General features: G+C 39.5%; 1 protein-coding gene across 2 annotated transcripts; it reads right to left on the reverse strand.

Moving 5' to 3' along the window:
- Positions 1-4,310: 4,310 nt before the first annotated feature.
- LCMT1 (leucine carboxyl methyltransferase 1) lies at positions 4,311-26,397 on the reverse strand. 2 transcript variants are annotated; one of them, XM_072417578.1, is made up of 11 exons: positions 26,266-26,397; positions 24,825-24,916; positions 22,768-22,889; positions 21,949-22,025; positions 19,842-19,903; positions 17,035-17,137; positions 15,400-15,520; positions 14,084-14,185; positions 9,607-9,698; positions 8,212-8,309; positions 4,311-5,755 (listed from the first exon to the last, which is right to left on the reverse strand). In XM_072417578.1, exons 1-11 carry the CDS (start codon positions 26,334-26,336, stop codon positions 5,733-5,735), a joined length of 963 nt encoding a protein of 320 aa, XP_072273679.1. In that variant the 5' UTR covers positions 26,337-26,397; the 3' UTR covers positions 4,311-5,732. The 2 variants fall into 2 exon arrangements, with proteins under 2 accessions (XP_072273679.1, XP_072273680.1); XM_072417579.1 differs by lacking the exon at positions 14,084-14,185.
- Between the last annotated feature and the right edge of the window lie 1,078 nt (positions 26,398-27,475).

Raw genomic sequence — 27,475 nt, forward strand, 5'->3', positions numbered from 1 at the left:
AAAGGAAGGGTGTACATGATAGGGAGGGGATTGGGGACTGATAGCGGAGAAGTGAAAATAGTAGGGAGAAAATTAAATGCTAAAGGTGAAATGTTACGGGAGGGTGGCGGGGGATGATGAAAGAAGGAGGGGTGCACATCTTAGGGAGGAGGATAGGTGCTTTTGGTGAAGGGGGTGGAGGATGATGGTGAAAGCAGGGTTGTAGATGGTTGGATGAAGAATAAGAAGCATGCCCGTGGGAGTTTATTCATTCCCAGCAGCAGGATGCCATGATCATACACTGAGCAACACATGCACAGCTCAGCGCACCCAATAAAAGAAGATTGCATCTTTCTCAATAAAGAAGTGTTAGAAAGCTAACCTATAGACCTGTATTGATTGAAGCAGTAAAGCAATGTGCAACCCTGCAAAACAGGAAGGAGAGCATACCGAGGCAATGGGCAAAGATACTCACTACAAAGTACTTGTGTACCTACAAAACAATGCATAGAAATAAGGTATTTAAAATAATAATATTAATAGGAATTAATATTATGGTGCACTCATTATGGTTTACAGACAGATTGTTCTGCTTGAGCTTTAAAAAAAAAGCACGTTAATCACAGGGAAAAAGCAGTGAGATTGAACAGAAAAAAAAGAAGAGCCTGGTAGAGTTTCGTAGCAACGTCAGGCACATTCTGGTGACAAAATGTCAGTCTGCGGGTCAAGCTTTTGAACTGCACCAGCAGTACGTGCACAAATTGACTTCAATCTTACATGTAGGCGGAGTGCCTTCACGGAGAACAAAAGGTGCTCATTTAAAAGCCAACTCATTCAAGACGCTTGAAACGCTGACCCTTTTCTGCTTGGGTAAATGCTGCAAGGCAAGTATCCGCCACTGGCCTGCAATTTGTCATCAGTCTGTGTTTTGGAAAAGGGGCACTTTAGATGGTTGAAGCATGTACGGTGCCAGCTTCCTTCTTCCAAGGTCACCACTGCAATAAAGAGGACCTGCAGCGAGCGGGCGTGAGTTGAGAACAACAAACAGCTTAAGTGTGTGGCCGGCGTTTGTTTTTCAGGAGAAAATAAGCATTACAACACCTAATATTGACTCAGGAATATATTACGCTCTTAGAGCTTCGGAGTGATTAGCAGGTGCAGTCATCCACCTCTCCACTGACTGACCTTACATACAAGGAAATATAGAAGCCAAACAAATAAGGTAATTTTGCATTTCTATGGACCCAGGCTAAATGGTAAGTGGCTCTATATTTTATTCTGGCATTTAATGTGCACCTAGCTGACACACTAATCCCTGGTCACAGTATCCTCAAATTATGAATGGCCCAGAGTCTGGAAAGCTGCATGCCAGTAAGTATACATACTTTTTATTGCCAACACAATTCAGCCTCTTCCAGTCATTTAAACATGAGAGGGAGGATGCAAAGAGCACAAGTACTAAGCAAGAAGTTATACTGATACTCAAAGCTTTGCAAAATTATTCCTTGAAAGTGTTGTGTAATATCTTTACAATACCAAAAATACCTGATGATCCCGCAAAAAAAAAAAAAAAAAAATTATAATCTAGTGCACCATGCAGTCCTTTCAAAAAAATATTAGGAAAGCGGTTAGGCCTTGTTCACATGCTTTGCAAAAACAGCTTTCCAAGGACTAAATCCCACTAGTGAGTGGTGGTACCACAACAAGCCTGATTTGTTAAATCTCTGTAAGACTGGAGAAGATGGGGTATATTGGGAGAACCTAGGTGGTCCAGCAAACCTGGATTTCATAAAATCATTTACTATTCAATCATGGACTAGATCCATTCCAGGTTTGCTGGATCATCACTTTATTTTTTCCCAGTCCTGGACAGCATTAATAAATCAGGCCCAATGTGTGGCAACCGATATGATATGCATCAGTGCATTATTCTTAATGATACCCAAAACACACACTATTCTTTTAATGGCTACATTTCTGTGTGATATCATTCAAATTATTTGGGCTGCAGAATCTAAAGAATGGCAACTCAAATTTTGGAAAATGCAGTGCACAGCCATAGTGGGAACATGTTTTTTTTTTTTTTTTGTATAGTGAACTGTCTAAAACACGCAGTATGCTTGGGTCACATCACTGTTGATCTTGCCTGCAACATTTGGCAGCTTTGCAGAGCTTTATTCACACCCAACTAAAGTCAGGTTAATAGCGCAACAAAAACACGGAACACTTCTAGGTTGTTCCATGCTCATTCATAAGATTCTAAGGAGCTTTCTAAACTCTTTAACACACAACATATTAGAAATGCCAGCCGATGCTATCAAATACAATAAAGTACATATGACATTAGGGTATGGGCTTCTTTTGGTCTCCCTCCTCTTTTGGTAAATATTCTTAAATGGGAAAAGCAGCAAAGGTTCACTTTGCTTCAGGGTTTTAGCTGCTAAATATGATCATAGGTAATAAAGAGTGATAAGAAAAAGAATGAATTTATTTATTGGGATTGTTTGGAGGATAAAAGTCCGCAAGCTTTGTAAAAAATGTAATTAACAAAATTGGAAAAACTATTGTGGCACAATTTGAGATTCTTCATTATCCCATGGCTTTGATATACAGATCTGTTTTATGCTTTTATAATAACTGACTTACCAGGTTGTGAAGGGGCACCTACCTTATTGGATACCAGGAAGTTACTAGAAGTTGCTAGGAGGGTAGGTTTTTGGAACCTGTCTGAAAAAGTTCTAACTTTTGTTACTGAGAAATTATGGGGTTTATCTATAAGCAATTCAGATAGCAATTCATTTACCGGAAAGTGCTTGTTTATTTATGGACAAAGGACAAACATATCTAAAAGGTTAGGAGAAAAAAAATACAGATAGGCAAATTTACTTTAATGACGTTGAAAGGTATTCGGTAGACATGGGCCAATGTACATTAAATGAGACGTTCAATACAAAGTGACTACTTCCCACCACTCCATATCTCCCCTCCTATTGTGTGTTAATTCCCCCACCTCTTAGATCGTAAGCTTTTCAGGACAGGGTCCTCTCCTCCTGCGCCACTGTCTGTATTCATCTGTCATTTGCAACCCCTATTTAATGTACAGCGCTGCATAAAATGTTGGTGCTTTAAAATGCTTGTTTAATAATATTAATGTAATGTAATGTGCTTTCACAGCCATGGTTCCTCAGTTTCTTTGCAAAATATGATTATTCCTGAAAACGTGAACCCCTTCCACTTTCCATCTTTTCAATTTTTCAAAACTCAACTATTGAAAGAAAAACCTTAGTACCCTAATGCTACATGGGGCACGAATTGAACAGGGTTGCAGCAAACTTCTCTCCATTATCTTATTAGTGGCAAAAAGGCCATTCTACATGAATGGATAAACCCAGAGCCACCTACTCTTGGCCTGTTCAGAGAAAAATTTAGATTCATTTTTGAAATGGACTGGCAAGAGGCATCACTAAACAAAGAACTACGGGTCAATAGATTTTTTGAAGTATGGGAATCATACATAGAAACAATGCAACTAGACACCAGAAAGCTTATAGCTTGCACATTTGACCAAACCACAAGGTATTCTTACCGCCTACTAGACACTGACCCATCGGTGACCATTTAATTTGCCTGGCTGTGCTTCTAAATGTGAATTTCCCTATAATTTTACCTATACTGAATGTTAATTAGGGGAGGTGGAGTGTATGAGAGCCAGGACCACCTCCATGATTCTGGTTAAAGTAGTAGTGTTTCCTTCCTTTTTTTTTGTTCCCTAGACTATCTTTTGTACTAGTTTAAACAAAAAAAAAAGCCTTTAGGGACTGGACATCACCATGAGAAAGCAGTTACATGTATTTTGTTGCAAAAAGATTGTTTTTGCACAAACACCAAATTCCACTACTGCAAATATTGCAGACATATTTTCTGCATTTGAAGAAAATCATAAAGCAAGTCAAGCACAACCGGCGGAGTACAATGGATAAACCTTGGGAAATCGCCTTCATAACTAGGGGATGGCAAATGTTATCTCTTGCAATTCCTGCTGCAAGCCTGATGTCAAATGGCGAAACAGGAGGAAACCACTAAATGCAAAGTTCAACCAAAAACTGTACATGTGAACTGTATAACCTGGCAAAAGGGTTTTTAAATCTGTTACTGTCACTCTTGTGATCTGTGTGCCCCTCCTGGACAGCATAGCCAGACTTGTGACCTCAATTTTTTATTTTTTAAATTTTAAATAAATTTTTAAATTAATATTCTGTAATATGCAAATATTTTATAAATAAAATACCCAATACACAAAAAGTGACAGATTTTCAAACAAATTTAAAATCTTAGATAAGAATAAACACGTTTAATAAAACAGATCACAAATGGAGTTACACGGCCAATAACAATCAGTGGTTGGATCCCAGCTTTGCTCATGACACATTTTGTGAATATCAGAACACTCTTAGTCATTTGTGATCATTGGAAGTGTAAGTTATGGCATGTGGAGAATTTCTGCCATGCTGGAAAATCCCTTCTGCCATGCTGGAAAATCCCAACAGCGATTGTCTGTTGTTCCTTACCCATGGAGAGATTGAAACTTCCATGCCGGCTAAATCAAGCTGAACCCCCGACTGGTCCTAGGAGTCTGATCTACACGAGGATCAGCATGCCTCTCATCATGAATTTGTCTTTGTGCAAGAATCTGCTGTCTTTGGCCACACCAACAGTGCATGTGTCGGTAATAAAATGTAATATATAGCATCCTGCCAGTCTTAAGATTTGATGTCTGCATTGTTTTTTTTTCTCTGTTTTTGCCCCATTTGATGACCCTTCCAGTAACACATTTATTGCTCTAGGGTGAAAATGCTCACTCACTATACTGTAGCCACAGAAGCGTAGCATTGTCAGCATAGAACAGGAGGTGTTACATTTGTATTCCATCCAGGTTGACTAGTAAAGCCAAAACACTGCATGAGAATTAAGTGCAGCATTGTGTAAAGAATAAAAGTTGGGAGCTCATTGCATTTCTTGCTTGATAAACATGCATTTCTTGCACTTATCAGGCAGATAACATTGATAACATTTCATCAATTTTAGGCTTAGCAAACTAAAAGAGAGTAAATTAGGGAAGTTCATTGTTAGGGTTGGCATATCTTTGAACCACAGAAATTTCCAAACCTGTCATCATCTAGCATCATCTGTGTTTTCTATGAAGTCCCTGATGAAGGCCTAGGGAGATCTAGCTTCATAGTTCAATCAAAGATTTAATACACAGACATTCCATGGTTCAAGGTATGGAACCATGGTAAATCCATGGTTCAAAGCATTAGAAAACTATACTAGGCCCAACTATATTCTGGCCTTCAAACAACTCACAACAATATTTCAAATAATGTTCAGCAGCAATCTTGGCATTGTAGAAAAAAACAAAACAGCAGTGGAAAGGAGTGAGAAACCTTATACTGTGTAATATTTGCTGACTGTAATAAAATGGAACATAAACAAGCAAATTGTGAATGAAGTTTGCACTGTAGAGGCTACAGAGGGCATGCAAACTGCACAATAACTCCATTCCATGCTTACAGCAGGAATTCCACAGACGCTGGGGATTTATTTAAAATTGAAAATGCAAATGGCTTGCAAAGCCCGTGAGATCAGCAAGATCTGTATCCAGCTAGAAAAATCTCGTGTCTGCCAAATTTACTGCTCTGAATAATTAGTCAGTATGGTAGGAATACCATGGCTGGATCTTCTTTTTTGGACCATCAAAATGTTATTTCTGCCAGACCTAGGGAGACAAAAAAAAGAGTGATGACATGTTATAATAGGACAAGAGACAGGAATGATTTTAATGTGTTGTCATTTTTAGCAGGAAAACAAACTCCATGTTCTTGTACAAACAAAGATGCATGTGTCAGGAATGCAGTTAAAGGTTATGTATACAAGGGAAACTTTCTCCCTTCTGAACAGTTTCATACACAACAACTAAGACACACACTGTCTTAGATCAGAGCTTTACAAGTCTAAAGAGAATAACCATGCAAATTTTTTATTCTGGTAAAGTTTAGAAATGTTATTGGTGTCTAAGCAGAATTCTTTAAAGGGAAGGTGCCTAGGCAATCATGTGCCTAAAACTGCATAGCTGTATATCTGCTATTATTATTATTATTATTATTATTAATAAACAGGATTTATATAGCGCCAACATATTACGCAGCGCTGTACATTAAATAGGGATTGAAAATGACAGACTAATACAGACAGTGATACAGGAGGAGAGGACCCTGCCCCGAAGAGCTTACAATCTAGTAGATCCAAGACACTGCTGCCTCTGACAGCTAGTCCTAGGCGATCTGAAGTGAGGTTTGGTAATATCACTACTGTTCTGTTCACTGTTCTCCATCCTGGAGGCTCTGGCATTAAAACGCCTGAAAAACTTAGTCTCTACCAAGAACAGTGTTCAACCCAGAATTTTTTTTAAGCCGGGTAAGAAGTTTTAGGTGCGTGGCACCCCCTGTATTGTAACCCAACTCTTCAGTAACCACCCAAAAACAGCCGGGTGGTTACTAAAAAGTGCTGGGTGGTGCGTACAGCTAAAAGGGGCTAGGGAGATCACTGAAGATGGCACAGAGAGACAGTGCAGAACAAGGTAAATGGAGTCAGGAATAAAGAAAAGGATCAGCTGCAGAAAATGTTCTCAAATACTAACTCAAATTGCCTTGAAACTACTGGTGACTAGTGCTGTCTCCTCCACCTGTCTTTATTTGCCATATCTTTAGAGTTCAGTTCTTCTTTAACATATTTACAAGCTTTATACGAGGTCATTCCATCCATTGGCAATATTATATATATATTTAAGGAAAGCTTTGTCCTAAAAAGGATATATGTATTACTTTGTTGCTGACTAATCACATTTAATAGAGGGAGTATAAGTGTGAGAGCTGACCCACTTAATATCTGCTTGGCGTTCTGCTATTAAGGTATCTAATATGAATGCTGCAGCCAGACTTTTCCATCCTTCCCACCACTCCTCTTCTTTGTAGTTCTCTTCAGTGGCTTCCATTTCACCTTAGAATCACATTCAAACTCCTGTACTTTGCCTTCAAATCCCTCCACAGTTCTTGTCCCACTTACATTTCTGACCTGATAGATAAATACTCCCCTCTTCGCTCCTCCAATAACCTACTAATGACTTCCTCACTCATAACCTCAAAAGACTTTTCTAGAGCTGCCGCGACTCTTTGGAATGGTCTTCCTCATCCCATTCTCCTTGATCTTATTTTATGCTCCTTTAACCTGCCTGGCGGTATGATTTTTTGAACATTTTTACATGTCAAATCGGTACATTTGACATGTAAAAATACTTCTAATTTTAAATTTCCTGCCTGTCCTGCCCCCCCAACCGCACACACACACCGCATACTCTGCCGGCATCTAGATCCCCTAGCCTTGATCTCCAACACGCCGGGATGCAAGGCAGATGCCGGGCATAGCCAACAGGTCTCCGGTGCCGGCCAGACATCACCAAGTGGACCTAAATGCCCGGCCTGCAATTGCTGGAGGACAAGGTAAGTCCTCAAATCCACCCCAAGTGTGGCTTAGGGTTACCATTTTCTATAAAGAAATTTCACCCAGAGCTCAGGAATACCACCAGGGGGTTTAAAACATTCTTCAAAACCCATCTTTTCACACTTGCCTATCCATCTTCTTCTGTCTTTTAAAACTGTACCTACTTAAGGTGCGTACACACTTCCAATTTTTATCGTTCAAAACGAACGACGAACGATCGATTGGGCAAAAATCGTTCGTAAAAAAAGTAACCAATCCTTATCTTATGTTATCAAAAGTTACTCACCAATCCTTATCTCCTCCTATTGTGTGATACTTCCCCCACCTCCTAGATTGTAAGGTGTTTGGAGCAGGGTCCTCTTCACTCCTGTGTCACTGTCTACATCTATCTGTCATTTGAAACCTCTACTTAATTTACAGCGCTGCATAATATATTGGCGCTATATAAATCCTGTTTATTATTATTATTATTATTATTAATAATAATAAGGTAGGGTGGGATGACAGATAAAAGGGCAGAGGGACAAGGTTGTGCGTCAAGAGAAACACCGACAATAGAAAAAGAAGCTGGGGATAATAGTGGAGCATGGAGAGAGAGTTGAAACATAGGAGGGCAATGAGGTTAAAATCAAATTACAGGAGTTATACTTTAATGCTGAGACAAAATGTCCTCACCTAAATGTAATGAGTCTTTTGTACCCCAGCTTATACAGTAATGGAGAAGCAGCTGTTCCAGTAATTCTCTCTCATCTAAAAATTCCAGTTTCTCAATCCTAGGAGACGGGAAACAAAATAATATTTTACTAATTTATTGCATTCATTTATATAGCGTTTTCATAATATGTAGAGCTGTACACAGACATCAATCCCTGCTACTGAAAGTTCTTACAGTCACAAGTCATGGTTTATATATAAAGCTGAACTCCAACTTTCCTGTCTAGCATAAGGCTGCAGCAATGCAGATAGAATCCATCTCATTTTCTGGCGTGAGGATGTCTAGCATCATATAGTCCATTCCTACCCAGTCTGTTCCTGGCCTGGCTTTTTCATTTGTTTTCGATTCTTTCAATCATGGATGCTCAGGATCACACATGGGCATTACCTAGGGAATTCTGCACACAAATCAGGTTTGTTTTGGAGCACCCATCCCTCCAGATTTATTCCTGCCTTTAAAGGCATTTCTGATATTTGCATAACCCCTTCCAAGACCCAGCCAAATGCTTTTATCAGGACCTAAAGCTTTTAAAAGCAATACTGAGGTCAATTGCTATTGAGAATTCAAGAAGCTATGTACAGTAACCTGCCAGCCCCTCCTGCTTTGCACAGAGATCAAACGATACTGTTATAACATATTTAATGAATGCAGAAAGGTTGTAATAAAACAATTTACATACGTGGTAATAAGGGAGGCAAAGGAATTACAAGTGGGAAGGCAAAATAGGCAGATTTATCTTCAGTCTTCAAATAAGGGCAGAACCAAAACCCCCACACACATGCAAAAGAAAACAATCTGACTACTTAGGGGTTAGAAGATATCTAAAAGCCTCTGGTGCTACAAAGCCACAGTGTATTTCAAGACAAATCTTTTTTTTTTTTTTTTTTCTTTTAAAGTAAGGAAGCATGGAAGGTTTTTAATGCTTTTCTAGTTTACGCTGTAAAAATTTTGTTCTGGTAACAACAGTCTAAGAGCAGATTTGCTTTATTTCCTCTTAAATCTAAAAGACAGGAAGTGGATTTAAGTTGGATACAGCTAGCAAAAACTTAGAAAATACCCAGGAAAAAGAGATGCAGCAGGATGGAAAGGCAGCCCAACAGAAACAATGTGATCTAAAGAATCTGCTGCTAATGTCTTGGTGCCAGATACAACTTAACACCTTTAGAGGTTTTGTAGAGTCCATGCCTCAATGGGCCAAGCTTGTTTTGGCAAGGCAACCCACACAATACTATGCAAGTGGTTGTATTGTTCTGGCTGATCAATGTAAGTGACGTCTGTGCCATTATAGAAAGACACGACAATAAATACCAGAGTGAATATTCAGACATGACATAGGTTAGATGTAAGTTACATACCGTGCAACATCATTCTGTGGTAGACTGCTGTAAACTCGAATCATGTCCCAGGCATCTGCTGCTTCCCATCCATTAGACAGTAATCGATCCATCTGCAGAAAATAAATTTATTTTAAAAAACATCTTTTTGTAAAGAACTAAACAATATATGTGGTATAAATGTTAGTGTAAAAACAAATGCAAAACCATTCAGTTTAAACCCAACCTCTACTTTCTGCCACATCCAATACTCTAAGCCAGGGCAGTATTTCTGTACATAGTATTTATAACTTATGTTTTCTCATTATACTTCTAGCCTCTTCAGAGAATTGTGTGTGTCCAGTGGTGTTCTGACTATGCTTGCTGCTACAGGCAGCAAGGAATATGAAAGCATAAAACTAGATTTCCCTGGCATTAAGAAGAAAAATCCCTGTTCCTCTCCAGCATAAGAAAAGCTGTCAGTATCATGGTGCATTATCGGCAGGTGGGCACAGATACATTTTTTTGCAGGTGTTGGCATTACATTAAAGTGCTTGTCCATTGCAAAAAATAAAAAGGCACAAGTGTTAACTGGTTGTGTTATAGCCATTTCAAGTGATATACTGCTCAGATACAAATGTTACATTACTTAACACAGCTATTTAAATTACTGAATACAATCACTTATTTGTTTTGGTTTCTTGCAAAAAAACAGCAACTGATATCAAGTCCAGCACAAGGTGGCTTGGAGCATACTGCATCTGTGCCAGCCCAGTCCTCTATGAGGGCAACACAATAAGGAAAGGTCCCATCATCTAATTTTTTTCGGGCTATCCAAAGCATGGTTTTTGAGCAGCATTGGTGACACAAATTGTTTTACTTTTTACCGACTGTTAGTAGCATGGAGGCACAGACACCCCTGGCTGGCACAATGAGAGAGAAAAAATACTAGCACAAAAACAGATAAGACAGATAAAAGAAAGAGAGCTTGTCCCCCCCCCCCTCCCCCGTGTAAACTAAAAACTCTAAAGGTGCGTACACACTTCCAATTTTTATCGTTCCAATCGAACGACGAACGATCGATTGGGCAAAAAATCGTTCGTAAAAAAGTAACCAACGACGCCGACGAACGAGGAAACTCGTTGGAAACGAACGACCGGACCAGCGGATCGGATTGGACGACGATCGTTGAACATCGTTCGTGTGTACGGTCGTTCGTTGATCGTCCATGGGCTGAGCATGCGTAATGAACGAACGTTCGTTTACTTTCCTGTCGTGCACATAGTTCCTCTATCGTTCAAACGATCGTATCTATTGTGTGTACAATATCTACGAACGATCGTGTCATTATCTCTATGTGCAGGATCGGTGCTATACGATCGTTCGTAGATATCGTGCAGGATCGTTCGTCTTCCAACGATAATAACTGGAAGTGTGTACGTAGCTTAAGTTTTGGGCATCTGGGCTCCCTGACAAGTTGGGTTTTCCATGGCTGTGGGATGCTGGGGAGGCTGAACCAGGGCTGAAGTGATAGGGTCGACATTGATCTCAGGAACAAGGATGAAGAAAAGAACACAGGTACAGGGAGAGGGGTCCTTTAAAAGTTTATTTGGTGGGGAGGGGGGAGTTGACCGAACATTAAGGGGTCATGATAAGAGTCTGGAAAAATAATGATTTTTTAAAATTTTTTTATGCATTTATTTTTATGCAAGAAATTGTTTGAACGGGTAGGTCATCTAAATAAAGCCAATGCTAACACAGCTTTTGCTCAGTTGCATTACTCCCAATAAAACCCACATAATATTATGATTATATTCTATAACAAACAATATTCTACAGTAGCAGTAGCTGTGGTACATTCTATAGATCTATTGCTCATGACATTCATTCATGCCTGACTTCACAAGGTCGCAGATATCTTATCTACACAAAAACAGTAGAGTGAGTAAAAGAGGCTTTCCATCGGCTAATTGATCGCCTCTCTGTACACAGCAAAATGAACCCTTGGATAAACAGAGGTCAGCTTCATTGACAGGGACAAGTCAGAAATTTGTCTAGTAAAAGATTAATGAAAGGAACAAATTAGTCTTGTATCTGAGGTCAGGATGAGAGAACACTCCTGGTACTGGTGCAGAAACCTGCCAGTCAATACTTAACCTTTTACTGACTGTCACTGGGTATCAGATGACATCTTAATTAATCAAATCAAAGAGAAGCGGCACTTTGCCTAATGAGGGTCTACTAAGAAGCAGAATCCTTTGTTTTCTGTTTCTGTTTGTTATAGTTTGTCGAGAAATATGTAACACCTCAAAGGGGAGCCATCTTTCACCAAACCTCCTAGTGTTAGGTGGTGGGGGGTTTGACAGCACTGCATTTCACGGTCAACCCAGTCCTTAGGTGTCCCAAAACCTGGTTTATCTCTGAATTGAATTGAAATGCTTAGAATCCTATTTTGTAGAGGGGTTGCAGTTTTTCAGATGCTATGTGCATGGTCTCAGGGTGGTCCTGCTGCTCGAACCAAATCCATCAACTTCCAACATCTTCAGCAAGCGCTTGCCTGAAATTGGCTTTAAAGAAATGTAGAGTGTTCACTTAGCAAAGCAAATTTTTACTCTGCAAATAATAATTGGTATAGCTTGGCGACTGTGGTAAAGCTCTGCTGATTTCATCGATCCAATAATGCAAGCAAAATTCAATGTCTATTCCATTTTCTTGCATGTGATTTGGCATTGTAAATTTTCACCACATTCACTAAGCAAAGTGAATTATTTTTTGCAAGGGGATGATTTACAATGCTGAGTGAACAGCCTAAACTCAATTAGTAAGTCAACCCCAAAAAACTTTTTGTAGTCCAAAACTTTAGGTATGTTTAAAATGTAAAACATCTGGATAGGTTAATAATGCACCGAAGGAGATTGTTTTTTGTTGCAAGCAGAAAACAAGTATTTAAATACTCATACCACACCAATAAATATTTAATGGGGCATTTTCTATTAACATAAGTATTATTTACACGCAGTCCTCCCCAACCTTTTCCTGCACCATGGACCAGTTTAAAAAAAAAAAAAAAATCCACACTCTAGGAGGGGGTTGGTTTAGGGGTTCTATGGAGATGTTTTCTTGCATGAAACTGCACCATGGGGGAAGTATCTGTGTCCCCACCCCTGTCATTTTGTTTGGCTGAACGAAATGATAGGAGAGAGGACACAGATTCTGCCAATCACAGCAAAGATTGCAACCAACAAGGATGGCTACACTCCAGTTCAGCACAGCCCATAGCCAGGTGGTCAAGGACGCCTCTCCCTCTCATTTTCTGCACATTATTTCTCTTAATATTTCATTGATTTCCCTTTTCACCTCTTCCCAATGACAAATTTCCTAATTCATTGGCAAAAAATGTTTGCATTTTTGGAGTGTTACCCTGTGTGATGCTATTACCCTAACAGTGCTTGAGCACTTTATTCATTTTCTGCATGCATGTGAAAATATGCATTTTCTGTCTGAAAGTTATCTAAACTTAAACATGCCCAGGTCCCTTCTACAGTAAAGCCGTGCAGATACAAATTATAACAAGCATACAGCTATTATTGCAATAGTAGTCTCGTCTCAACCCTCTCAATGCCATGACACGTGATACATGTTATAGACAGTGAAGGGGTAAAAGCATAAAAATAACTAAAATCTCATATGATGGTCAATAGGAAAACGTAATTTTTATAGTCATATTAAGTATTTCTCTAAGCCTGCAGCTTTGGTATTACATGGTAAAGCATGCATAGTGCTAAGTCAACCTAATGGAATCCTTTCAAAGCTGCAGCAAAATGCTGGGGCACTATAGATAATAGAAGATAGTCTAAAGTTCATGTGCGCTGAAAAATAAGGCAAAATTAATGTCAAGGCATCTAGCGTGAATCAGCACTTTGTACAAGGTGAATACACTTCCACTGATTTAACAAGAACGCACACATTTTCAGAAAAACAGAGTCACCGTGGATCGATACAATAAATACATCTAACGACTATTCGCAACTATATAACAGATAGCGGAAGATGTCAATGATAACTGGACAGGGACAATCTCCTCACCTGGGAGTTCAGTGAATACAAACTTCTCCAGCAACACCGACAGCCTGGATTGTTGTTCAAAGAAAAGATCCTCAATGAACAAGTATTTGTAATGAACAACATATAAACCCACAATGCTGTAAAAATGGCAATGATACAATCATATGCAGAGCTAATCAGACTGCAGATCTAACTGAGGATCACAACCACACAGGTATGCCTGCTTGTATGCTCAAATGTTCATTGTCTAATATCTTTACAAGTAATAAAGGACGATAATCGACAGAACCAATCCTTTATCAAGGATCATACGTTGCTCTTGAAAATCTTAACAGAGTGAACACCGGATGTGGTGGCAAATCCAGCAAGCTTACATCCAAACCTGAAATATCAAGTCTGAATGGACCGGGTGGTCAGTATGTGATTGAGAGAAGGAGAGTTGTGCGCTTCTCACCTGAGACTGGAGGGACTGGCAGGCCTCCACTCCTGCCAGGTTACATTGTCTCCTCTGCAAGTTCTCTATCATAATTTGCCCAAAGCGGTCTGCCATGTTGACCTGGTTAGGATGAGAACAGAAATTTACAGACACTTCTTATCACTGGTCTCCTCTTAAAATCATCAAATAAAACTTTAGTCTGTTCCCATTAAATGTTTTGACACCTCATAAACCGCCGTCTTTCTATCCTGCCAGCTGAATCTGATCCAGAAAGGGTGGCGTTTATAGGATCATCAGGTAAATACGATCTTCTTGAATAACATTTCCCATTCTTTCACTTTAGTTCATGTTTATCTTGGGCTATATTAAATCACTTTATTTATGTAATTGTTGCCTGCTCAAAGTGTACCTGCCACCTTTAAGGCAGCAAGGGCATCTATTTATAATGTGTAAGTGTAAAACCTCCAGGTGTTTATTTTCTCCCACAGAGATCACAGTACTCCCCCTGACATTGCTTTTATGTGCTTTTCAGGTCAGAAGGATGGAGCTATCCTTATTAGGCATCAGCTAAAGTCACCATAATTCTTATTTACAGTACAATGATCAGAAAAATAGTGTGGTGGCCACATAGGCATAACCTGACTGCTGGTGGCATATTTATCACAGACACAGACTTATACTAGTATACAATGAGTGGGGAGCTGTGAGTTGGATTATCTTGGTGCAGTTTATTTATTTATTTATTTATTTATTTATATGTACAGTTGATTCTCTAGACCAGTGGTCCCCAACCTATCCGACAGGATAGGCCAGACGACACAGCACAAAAATTTTGCCACGGCCCATTACATGTACAGCCTACACCACTTTGCCACCCCCCAAAGTTCCTCCTTCCGCCAGCACACCAGCTGAGAACAGCAGTACAGCGTAAAAAATCTGGTGTGCTGCTCATACACTGTTCGGCACATCACATACACTGCTCCGCCACTCCCAGCAGCTTCTGGGCAAGCAGTATTTGGAGAGCCAGCTCCAGAGCAGTGCAAGGTGGGCCACTGGCACTGCCGCCTCCCACGGCCCCCAACCCACCAGCCATTGACTGGCACCAGTCCACAGCCCAGGGATTAGGGGACCACTGCTCCAGACCCAAAGATCAATCACCTGGGGTAGGGATGTAAAGGGTTTGAAACTGCTCCAGATATAAAACAGTAACACAATCTAGGTGAATGTTCCTGGATCAATCTCTTTTTAAATTACAAAAGGGGTAAATATTGGATATTTTCTTCCAATCAGAAACATACCGAGTAAGCCGTGGACAATATCATACAATACTCTACCTGTTCGTAGTTTACAAACATGGCTGTCGGGAAGGTGTCTCCTGCCCATTTCAGGAGGCTGGCGGACTTCTCAGGGCTCATGTAAACCAGCACGCACTCCGCCACGAGCAGCGTTGGCAGCCTGGAAACAGACACAAAATCAGAAAAGACTTGACAAAAAAATCATCACATCCTGTCCAAAAAGAACTTTACTTAAAAGACGAGTCCCGAAGGAACGTGTTGCAAACATGTGTATTCATTAAAAGCTAGTAGAAAACACATTGCTTTAATATTGGTAGCCTGCTCTTTTATTATCTCCCTTATTCGAGGCTTTCCAAAAGTATTCTCTGCATAGGTTTATATATAGCTAATCACTATAAAGAGAATGCAGAAAGAAAGCCCTGAAGAAGATCTGTCAATGCTTAAATGGTTAGTGTGGTCATAGAACAGCTTTGGGCCTTATTGTTGATCTAATATAAATTTCAATAAACAGAAACCTATCACTACAATGGGATAAAGGTTTTAAAGATGTTTATTACAAATTAAAGTAATGCCAGCATGCACATGGAATTACACAGATACTATCAACTGCATGAATATTTTTTATGATAACAGGTTAATGTACAACATTATATCAAAAACCCCTATTAAAGACAAAGTCCACTATCAGCAATTTCTCCAGGAATGGTAAATATTTCATCTTTTATTACACTTCAATAATCAATTTCATAAATACTTTTCCCCTTCACCTGGTGTCATTATCACACCTCCTGCTCCCCGGATTTAAAAAAAAATACTATACACAGATTGTGCCTGATTTATTAAAGCACTTCAAGACTGGAGAGGATATGCTTTAATCAGTGAAGCTGGGTGATCCAGCAAACCTGGAACATTTTTTAAAAGGCATTTGCTATTTGTTAGCAAATATTTTCAATCCTGAACGAGATCCATTCCAGCTTCACTGATAAAAGTGTATCCTCTCCAGCCTATATAGAAAATAGCTTGAAAATGTATTTTATGGTTTAAGATTTGAATTCAGGCCATAAGCATTTACAAGGACACTGGATTTCTGACATGATCAGCAAGTCTTTTTCTTTTCTTGCAGAAATGTATTTGGCCTTTAAACAACAAATGCAGCCACCATATGCAAGAATGTGTAGATTGAAGGATAATATTTTCAGTATTTCTTTATATAAACAGTGGTAAAAAATGATGATGAGGGGGGAATTTAAAGTAGAACTAAAGTAAAAATATAGCCTCTGCCCTAATAGATCTGCCACACTACTTAATGCTTCTAAAAACAGAATGCTGTTTAAATAATAGTTATCTGAAATCTGATTTAGCTGATTAAGCGTAGATCATGTGAGAAGTGCTTGAAAAGAGAGAATGAAAGCCATGAGAATGATTCTTTGATGTATAGATAGCAGATGAGATTCTAATTAATAAGCAATCAAACCAGAAGACTCTGCATGGCAGATCAGCCAATAGTAAGCAAATAATGCTTTCTTTTTGGCATATACAAATCTCCTTTTAAAAAGGATATCACCAAATCAATTATGACTGCTCCAACACTAACTGTACTGTGAAATAGGAATGAGTGAATCAGAGTGTGGTTTGTGTTTAATTCTCAACTTCCAGTTTAAATAGACACCTTACTGTGGGTCCATGCCAACTTTCTTCAGCTTCTCCTCCATGTCCTTCAGGTTTCTCAGATCAGCTCCTAAGATGGAGTACCTTGCTGAGTCCAAGCTGTAAGCATCTGTGGGAAAATCAAACAGAAATATATGTAAAGGTATCCAATAATGCCCAGAGATTGGCAGTAATCTCTTATACAGCTTGGCAAGATAGGAAATCTTTAGCCAATAAGATGTTTTACTGCCTCAGATAACAGACAATGGATAATGATGCACACAAGTCTGTCCAAGAGGATTTAAGCTACGTACACACTTCCAATTATTATCGTTGTTAAACGAACGACGAACGATCCTGCACGATATCTGCGAACGATCGTATAGCACCGATCCTGTATATACAGATAACGGGATAAGCTACGCACTCTCCCCCTTTCCTTGCATTAGGATCGTTCGTTGTCCATGGATCCCCCAGGATGATCGTTCAGACAATGGACGACGGGTGCTGTACACACGCCAGATTCTCGTCCGATATCGGCCCCGAGCTGAGTATCGGGCGGGAACCATTTGACGTGTGTATGTAGCTTAAGTCCTCCAACCAAATCATTCAAACTTCTAGGTTTAAAAAATCCTAATTTTTCATGGATACATTAAATGTGGAGTCCGGAGTCTTTTCCCCACTTCACTGCAGTGTGAAAAAGTTTTACTATGGGTGACCCAGGTACTGAGGTGACATGGTCACTTCCTATTGACTGTCCTGCAGCAGAGTTCTAAAGATTGTGATATCACAAAAAAAAAGAAAAAAAATGGGTGACATTGATCTTGCCTTGCTCAGAAAGACCCTTCAAATGCTCCTTACATAAATGTTTGATGCAGAAGACAATACATGTGAGGGGCAATTAATATTCAAGATTGAAACATGATAAGTGTCATCACAGCACTGTTGAAATGTGCAGGCTCCAGTGCCACCATCACTGTCCTTGCTTCACATCTTAGTCAATAAGCTGAAATACCCATGCAGCCAATGATTCTGGTCCCCCTGGCATACATAGTTGCTGCAGGTCAGTGAATTGCCTGGGAAGAAAGAATCCTTTTTGGCCCTAAAATAAAAACTGAAATGCTTTCTTTATTCAATCCTATTTCTGATTTCTCTATAATGGAACGGTAAAAAAAACATAGCTATGGCATTTCAAGTTTTAAGATTAAGGGTGTAGAATGGGCAATTAAACTGTAGGACGTGGCATAACAAGCCATGTACATTGTGGTTTATCACTACCAAATTCGGATACATTAGTATTGAGTGGAGTTACCCTTCAGAATGTTTCATTTTACTTTTCTTTACTGCACTGTTTATCTATAACCAATGTTTTGTGTTATTACACTGAAGTATACTAATATTGGTGCAATATACTTACAAAGACAGGAAATTCTTTAAATATACAGACAACATAAACAAGTGCCTTTACACCAAGCACATAACTACAATGTGGCTTTTTGGACTTGGTAATCATCAGGTAGAAAGGGAATATGGATAGAACAGAGCAAAGTGCATGGTCGTTGGAGCACTTGACACCTTTCTCCTTGATATGAGCCTTTTATGACAGGCCAATTCAAGTAGATAAATAAAAGGTAAAGCTTATGGTTTACAAGCGGTAATAATCATCCTAGTTATACAGTGCTGTACAATGTTGGCAGACCATGAAAGTATAAAGTTTCGAGAGAAAGGGAGACCATGTTTTGACAAACTCAAAACTGAATATGTTCTTGAAACTCAATAATTTGGATTTATTATGAGATCTATTTTTTCCACTTTTAATGTATGCATGTAGAGTGCATGACGAGTAATGTATAAATGTAACACTTCCCAGTATCTGTTACTTCTATCTCAGATCACAGTGCTCCCCCTGACAAAGCTAGCTTTTCTCTCCAAAGAGGACATGATCAGGTGAAACCTGGTGCGAGTGTAGTTCTTGGATATTCACAAATGTCTGACACAGATTAATCTATTGTTACAGCCTCTCATTTTGTTATTTGCGTAGGATCCAAATGACTGGTGAAGAGGAGACTTTGGAAATGTACCCTCCTGTGTGCAACAGATGGATTCCCACACTTTAGCCTAGGTAATGTCAATAGGCTGGTGCTCATGTTTTTTTAAAAGAAAAAACTGTAATATTGCTGTATATTGGTGGGTGTCACACCTTTGTGAACTAAGCCTTGTTACTGTAATATACCATACAGAACATAAGAAATATATATACTTGCACACTAAGCAAGGCAAACGGTACCTTTCTGTTGAATGAATGGTGGTAAAGTCCTGGGAACAAAAGCACATGCGGTCAAAGCTTCTTTATTGTTTACCTATCTATAGGTGGTGGCTCTGAAATTTTACAAGGAATCCAGTGGTGACACCGCTAAGATGTATATTGACACCAGGCACATCAGTTGTGCTTGAGACCTTAGCATTTTCACCTAGAGTCCTTGATGACCAGCCCATGTTTGCAGCACGTGTCCAAATTCTGTCCAGCCCTGACCATATCTCCACAGGTAGCCCTTATAGATTTGTATATGGTCATACACGTAAGAATCTCTAGTGTGAATTAGATGCATATAAAGCTGATGTGGGGGTTTGCAGAATATGTTGGTTCAGGAGGGCCAGGCACGCTTGCACTTTAAGTAAACCATTCATAGGAGAAGTATGTTAGCGGCCACTTCAGGCTTGCCTCTAAAAATGATAGTTTCTTGGCTTTTATGATGACCCACTGCCTTATAAATAAAAAAAGCCATGAAGGCAACAGACAACATAAGCAATTGTAGATTCAATAAAACACCCACCTATTAGCAGAGAATCTCCATTGTGGGTTTCCATTATTGGCTTGGAGAGAGGTGGTTTGGACCTGTTGACACAAAGCTACATTTGAAAGCAGTTAGGAATTTTCCATGCCAGCTTATGTGGCTTTGATTGGACAAACGTTTGTGAACATAAAAAAATGATGTTGAAATAACACAGGGCCGTGCCAAGGCACGTGTGCCTGGTAAATTTGTGTTTGCACGGCATGGGTGGATTTCCAACAGGCGAGTATGTGGCAAAGAACAACTCCGGGTTAGAAATCTGGCAATTTGTGTATATCCATGCAGGCAAATAAAGTAACACATATTACTTTGCGGTGCATGGTTGAAAGGCCTTCATAAATTATTAATATTACTGTACACTGTTGATGATAATGATATTTATGTATAGACTAAGAGTTAAAGGTAAGGCACAGGGGGGTCTTCAGAGTAAGTCTTAACATCAGCCTACTGTAAATCTCTACAACGCAGTGCTTTGTAAAGAGAGTATTTCAGTATAACACAGGACTGGCTGCAGTTGAGTTCTCCAAGCCACTTAGGGCTTTGTCAGTTCTTTAGGGCTCGATTTATTAAAGCTGTCCAAGGCTGGAGAAGACACTTTCATCAGTGAAGCTGGGTGATCTAGCAAACCTGGAATGGATTTCTTCAAAGTGATTTGACAAATGTTTTGAATCCTAGACCAGATCTATTCCAGGTTTGCTGGATCACCCAGCTTCACTGATGAAAGTGACTTCTCCAACCTTGGAGAGCTTTAATAAATCAGGCCTATTGTATAACAGACAATAGAAGTGAGCACAAAAATGACATTATGGTTATGATACTGCCACTTCACTGTCCAACTACAGGCTGGATCATATCCTGGACCAGGCTGTATTGTTTAGCAGCAACTGTGTAGTCTGTAGGAAGGTTAATGACCTGTTAGCGCTGATTGCACTGGTGCCTGAATCACAAGACTGGATAAATGGTATTAGAAATCCTTTGGTGGGTAAAACAAATACATATTTTCACAGTACGTTGTACTTTACCTGTAGTTTAACTTAGGCTGAGGTTTAGGGTTAGGGCTAAATATGCTAAAGTAGGATTTTATGCTTTGGGTGTCGGGGGCCAAATACGTGAAAGGATTTTCAAATGAACATTTGTTTCCTGGCACTTTTAAATTGTAAATCTATTGTTGTGCAAATTCTCTCCCTTAAGGACTGGAGTAAGATATCCCTAGCTCAAAACATCCAACCTACTTTTACGCTTTCAAATATAAACATAATGGGTCATATCAGTCTTCCAACTTCACCTGCTAAGCTAAGCTCACCAAGGTGCCAGATTGACAGACAGCTCAGGAGAGCTCACTTTTTGTGCATTTATATTTTAGAGCATATAGTGATGGCCAGGTCTGGATTTCTGCACAACTTACAAAGCTCTCTGGCTGCAAAGTTTGTTTTATGGTTTTTGGATCACTAAATCTAGAAGGGAACTTTAGACTCAACGGAGTGACAATTTTTGGGTTTGGATCTCAACGGTTATAACAAATATTCACACAAAAATATTCAAAGTGATATTTGAGACGGATTCATTATGAATAGTAAAATAGGTAAGCTCATCCAAAGATCAACTGAAAAATAATGCAGAGTAGGCAAATCAACCCTTTCAGACTTTTCATCCCCAGCTTCTCCATTGTCTTGTGTAGTCATTGCTGTCTTCATAATACTAAGTTTGGCAAGTTGACAGTAATCGCGAGAATGATGGCACAAGACAGGAGGGGTATAAAGAAGTAAGCCTGATGCAGATTTTTTTTACAATGCCAAACTCTTTTTTTCACAGACCAGGGGGCATATTTATAATGGAGACAGGATATCATTAGCGGTTACACATTAGAGGTTTGCTGAGCACACAAAGGCCTGACGCTTTTAGGATTGGGCCACGGTGTGCATTCACAGAGCTCATTAAATAAGCCAAGAGTTCTCTGTGATAGGAGGAGAACAGGTCATGTGTGTGTATATATATATATAAAACAGAGCAATCTCTGTGCACATTATACATTTTGCTAATTGAAATATCACATTTTTCTCTTTCTAAGCAAACTGTGCAACCCACTTACTTTATATTATGCAGCTTTCGTGAAACAATTGCAGGAAAATCTACTTCAAAATACTTCTTGGGGAGGAGATTTTCATCCTGGAAGGATTGCAAAACAATCAGCTGATTACTACAAAAAGAAAAGCAATTTGTTAAATAGAATTTCAGTCACTTGGGCTTTTCACATTGATTTGCCATACTTTTATTGCTAAAGGTGCCTGACAATTATTGTGTTACTTTTACAGTCTACCTGACTAAACCTGATGCAGATATGAACATAAATGATGCCTCTTTGCATCTCAGCAAGCAGGATTAAATCCTCTAACTGTATTTGTGCTTACAGAGCACAAGCCTGCCTGCTGGAATACAATTTTTTGTCCTACAGTCAAGCGGTGCAGTAACCCTTTTGTCCTATATCTGCAGCCAATGCGGGAAGAAAAAGCTAAACCTACACTAGGTGTTGTAGAGAAGTGATTTGTACTGGCTCAGCTAGAGCAAAAACAGAGTTCAGTTCAAGTGGTCAGCTACATTAACATACTTTTCAGAACTTTAAATTAAGTTATATTCACCTTAAATAGCTTTTAAAGACTGACTTGCAAAACATATGCAGATAAGCAGTTTTGGTTTCACTCTGACTTGGCTGCTACATGCATGTTCCAAGGCAGGGACTCCTATTATTAAGTCCCAGAGGACTGAGGATAAGAATTGAAGCCCCCTGATTTTTTCCAGTAAAAAAAAAAAAAAAACAGCTATAATTCTCTGGAGACATGTCCGACTCAATAGCTTGTTTCAGTTTTGTGCAACTAGCCTTTACAAACATCCAATACATACAAGAACTCACCTTTAACCTCCAGAAAGTTGTGTCTAACCCAGCTCCCAGCTTAATAATTTGGCAATTGCATTCTGTCTTCTTCAGAAAGGCACAGAGTAGCTGACTGACCCCCTGTACCCGAGCATAATATCCTAAGAAACAGTAAAAGCAAAAAAAGAAGAAAAATCAGTAGAGATTCAATCAGATAATCAATTGTCACCTTCACACATATACAGAACTGTGAACTACAAGACAGGAGCTCTGGCGACACCTAGTGGTAATATTTGGGATTTTTGTGAAAACCAGCAGGACTTCTCAATCCTAGACTAAGAATGATATAGTTATACACAGTTATATACTTATATAGCTTTTTAGACATGGTAAAATGCCCTAAATATATTCAGTCATTTAAAAAGTATGGATACCCCATGGAAATTATTCACTTTTTCAACAGATTTACAGGGACAAGACAGTTCCTATCACATCGATGTTTTTGAGAACTCTTCCACTATATCACTAATACCTGTAGGCACGGATTGACTGAATTTTTAGGGTTAATTCATACAGGCAGTGAGGTTGTGGTGCAGCTACCGCTTCCTCGTACTAGGAAACGCTGCCGCTCAGGAAGACTACATGTAGCTTCTCCCTGCGAGAGCTCCATAGGGAATGAATGGAGACTGTAGTGAGTGGTACCAGTACCACCTTTTATTTGTGCAGACAATAGTCCAGAGCTGCCAGAGTGCTCAAGCAGCTATTACGGGGAGCATCTTAAAAAAAAATAGTCAAATTAAAGTTTGTGGGGCACCCACACCCAACGAAAAAGGGTCACGCTCAGATGATCATATACTAGCACTGAATATAGAAATGGAAACAGTCAATGGAGTTTCTTTGAACTGTAAGGCTATGTACACACGTCAGATGTCTAATAATCGCCTCAGGGCTAGAATCTGACATACAGCGCTTGTACGATCTCGTTCATGGATCCGCATTGATGAATCCACGAATAACGGTAAAACAAGTAAAGGGGAGAGAGCACTGTGGGGTGCCACTCTGTCGCCCCCCCCCCCATTGAGCAGAACAGCATTGTATGTACAGCGCATGTTTAGTCTTTTGTCGTTGGAAAGGGTCTGGAAATATCCTTTCCAACGACAAATAATGAACACGTGTACACAGTCTAACAGGAAAAAATCATTGACCTCCTGAGTGCCTTTATTTTTTCCCCATAGAATTCATCCTATTCAAATAACTTTAAAATCTATTTTAGTTGCCAGTATCCTCACTTCCTGACAAGCCCTGAAGCAGTCCACTGTGTATTTAGTATTCAGCACCGCCCTTTCAGAACCCACTGCACCACCACCACATACCAAGATAAAAGTTGATTTTTAAAATGAGATGGTTTAACATTAGATGTCCAGTAATATTTCAGGTAGTTAGGATAGGTTCACAAACTCTAAAATACAACTTATTCTAGTGTTTCCCAACCAGGGTTCTTCCAGAGGTTTCTAGCAGTTCTTTGAGCAATGAGCAGTTTGTGCTTCTCGGGTCATATTAACAGACACCAATGAGCTTTTTAGTTATCAGTAAGGGTGACATTCTTCCCAATGGCCAACAATGTAAGAGGCATTCCAACACCCATATTAATATACTGTGAGTTATGGATATAGAAATTTTAGAAGGGGTTCCCTGAGAACCTGAAAATTATTTCAAGGGTTCCTCCATGTTAAAAACGTTGAGAAACTCTGCTCAAATAAATATCTTTGGATAACCTATTCTCCATCTCTTCTCAACATTAGTTCAACAGAATCAGTGTCTTTATTTCTCGGTGTTCATTATAAAGGTTTATCAGCAAAAAGATATCATTGTCCATAAAGGTTTGTCCCAGCTATGAACATACCCAAAAAAGGGTGACGCCTGGATGACCATTAGCATAAAATATAGAAATAGTGTTTTATCTGAATTGTAAGAGTTCATATTGAGCTTCACAATGATCCCTCCAGTAACTTAGTGGATGAAATAATATTTCTCTTTGCTGGATGACTGTAAAACACGAGCAGATACAGAAACTGAACACAATGCCCTGGACTTGCCTCTGTTGATCTCGGGTGCCTTGCGCTCCTTGGCCTGCCTGACAAAATACTGCATGTAGGGATCTTTCCAATAGCCGACACTGACGGCGAACCTGCAGGAATATAAAAAATAAAAAGCAAATGATGATATAATTGTGATGATTTGTAGTGTACAAGCCATAAAATTATATTACACACACATGAGTGTATATATATATATATAAATAAAAGCAAATAATCAGGACCTTGGACAATTGCTGATCACACAAAGTGAAGTTTTGTACAAGGCTGAAGCTAAGACTCAAAAGTCAATACCTGCACCCCTGCTTTAGGGAGCTGTTCTTTCAGCACAAAACATTTTACCCTTTCATTTCCACAATTTGTCACTATAGGGGAATCTTTGTGTTTGAACAAGGCGGTGCTGTTGTTCTTTAGACCATAATGCAGCAACTCAAGTGACTCTTACATAGCACCATGGACACTTTACTCCGCCACCCAGAAACATTCACTGAACCTTCATTTGTTCTCTCACTGTTCTGTTCAGCTGTTAGGGACCCAAAAAAAGATAAAAAAAAATTGTGGCTCGAAGTAATTTCGTTCCGACGCGTATTAACGCTAACATTAGCTATTCCCTATGTTCGGGATTCCGGCGCGCAATAAAAAAGGACCGTAGTTCCCTTAATCACTATACCCCTCAAGTTCCAGGGATTCTCTTTGCCCCTCCCCGTCTGTCTTTACTGCCATGGCAGTAAAGGTTAAATGGGAAACCTTCATGCAAGCAACAGGCTGGAAGTTTGAAAGGGACATGCAAAAATCAATATGGCTTAATGTGTGGATGCTGATCTATAGAAGTATTTGCATGCAGACTGCGCTAGATAAAACTCACAAGTCACCCCCACCTCTTAGATTGTAAGCTCTTCGGGGCAAGGTCCTCTCCTCCTCCTGTGTCACTGTCTGTCATTTGCAACCCCTATTTAAAGTACAATGATGGGGGCTATAAAAATCATGTTTATTATTATTATTATTATTAATAATAATAAACAGGATTTAAATAGTGTCAAAAAAGTAATTACACACCGCTGTACATTAAATAGGGGTGGTAAATGACAGACGAATACAGACAGTGACACAGGAGGAGGAGAGGACCCTGCCCCGAAGAGCTTACAATCTACAGCTATTATTATTATTATTATTATATATTAATAATAATAATAATAATATCAATAAATGAAAGGGCTGGACAAGATTCAGTAAGCTGGTTCCTTTTGTTTACCCCCCGGTCACAGCTCACCTTTGAGAACCCCTGGTCCAGGCTTGGTGGTTTGGGGGTAGTAAATCCCCCTGCAAGATCCCCCTTTTAGTGTTGTGAATGAGGCCTTGATTGTAAATAAAGTTGTGCCAATAAAAAAAAAAACATAGTCTTCATTTCTGTTCTGGGGTATCCTCCTCCCCTCCTCCTTACCTTTTACATATGGAAGCATCGTCACAGGTACCCCGCACTGCCTCATCCGCGGTGTCAGATTCACTAGACATGTCTACGCCGTCTGTCAACCACAACACCTGTACCAGAAGCGTCACTTCCAATCCAGTAGAAGAAACAGGAAGTTACGTCGACCAGAAAACTGGAAATGGGCGGGGCTTCTTTATTAAACTTGAAACCCGGGAAAACTGCACTTGAGAGACAGGGAAAATAGATTCTTGGTCTCGTCATACAGCAAAACAAGTTATGTGTCTGTGTGATTTATGTAATATAAGCTGTTAGGATTATTCTGCAGTGTCATACCCCTATTGTAGGGCACACAAGTGTTTGGTAAAGGGATATGGGGGAGACAGGTGATGGGGTGCGCCGATATTGAAAGATGATACCCCCATATTCAGAACATTTCCAGGTCCTGTCACTTTCATCTGAGCAACATCTCCAAAATCTGCCCCTACCTGTCCCCAGAGACCACCAAACTCCTTGTACACGCTCTTATCATCTCTTGTCTGGACTACTGTAACATCCTCCTCTCCAGTATTCCAATAACCCGAGTCTCTCCTCTACAATCTATTACACGGGGGAACAATTTTGAACTCATTTTTTGTTGACTTAAATTTTTAAGCTTATTTACACTAAAATAGGTATGCTGTTTCTGAAAGTGCAGTTAGTTTTCTTCTATCACGTCAGGTTTTTCTCTAGCGCTTATATTATTGCGATTACTGTAGCGTGGATTTGTATAGGCTATTTATTTACACGCAAGACAATGTGGTCAGAGGTCGTGTGCTGCTCTACATAGTGAATAAGCAAAATTTATTTTTCTACTTACACATATTTCCTTTCTTTCAGATCATGTCTGGCTCTGTTTCTACGGTTCTATTTCTCGTCCTAAGTGCCTAAACAACCCCGATTCATTGTGTTATATCTGTGGCAGTTTCACCATTCCCGGTCAAAGGGTGAACATCAGCACATTTGAAGAGCAGGCCTATTTGGCATATTTCAAAGTTAAACTTGGTGATCAAGATAAGTCTTGGGCCCCTCATAAGGTGTGCAAACAGTGTGTGGAAGATTTACAGATGTGGACAAAGGGAACACGTGATAAGATGCGATTTGGTATACCTATGGTTTGGCAAGAGCCAGGGGATCATTTCAGTGGCTGTTACTTTTGTATAGTAAAAACTTCAGGATATACCAA

This window comes from Pyxicephalus adspersus, chromosome 7 (assembly GCF_032062135.1).
Source record: "Pyxicephalus adspersus chromosome 7, UCB_Pads_2.0, whole genome shotgun sequence".
NCBI classification, from domain to species: Eukaryota; Metazoa; Chordata; class Amphibia; order Anura; family Pyxicephalidae; genus Pyxicephalus; species Pyxicephalus adspersus.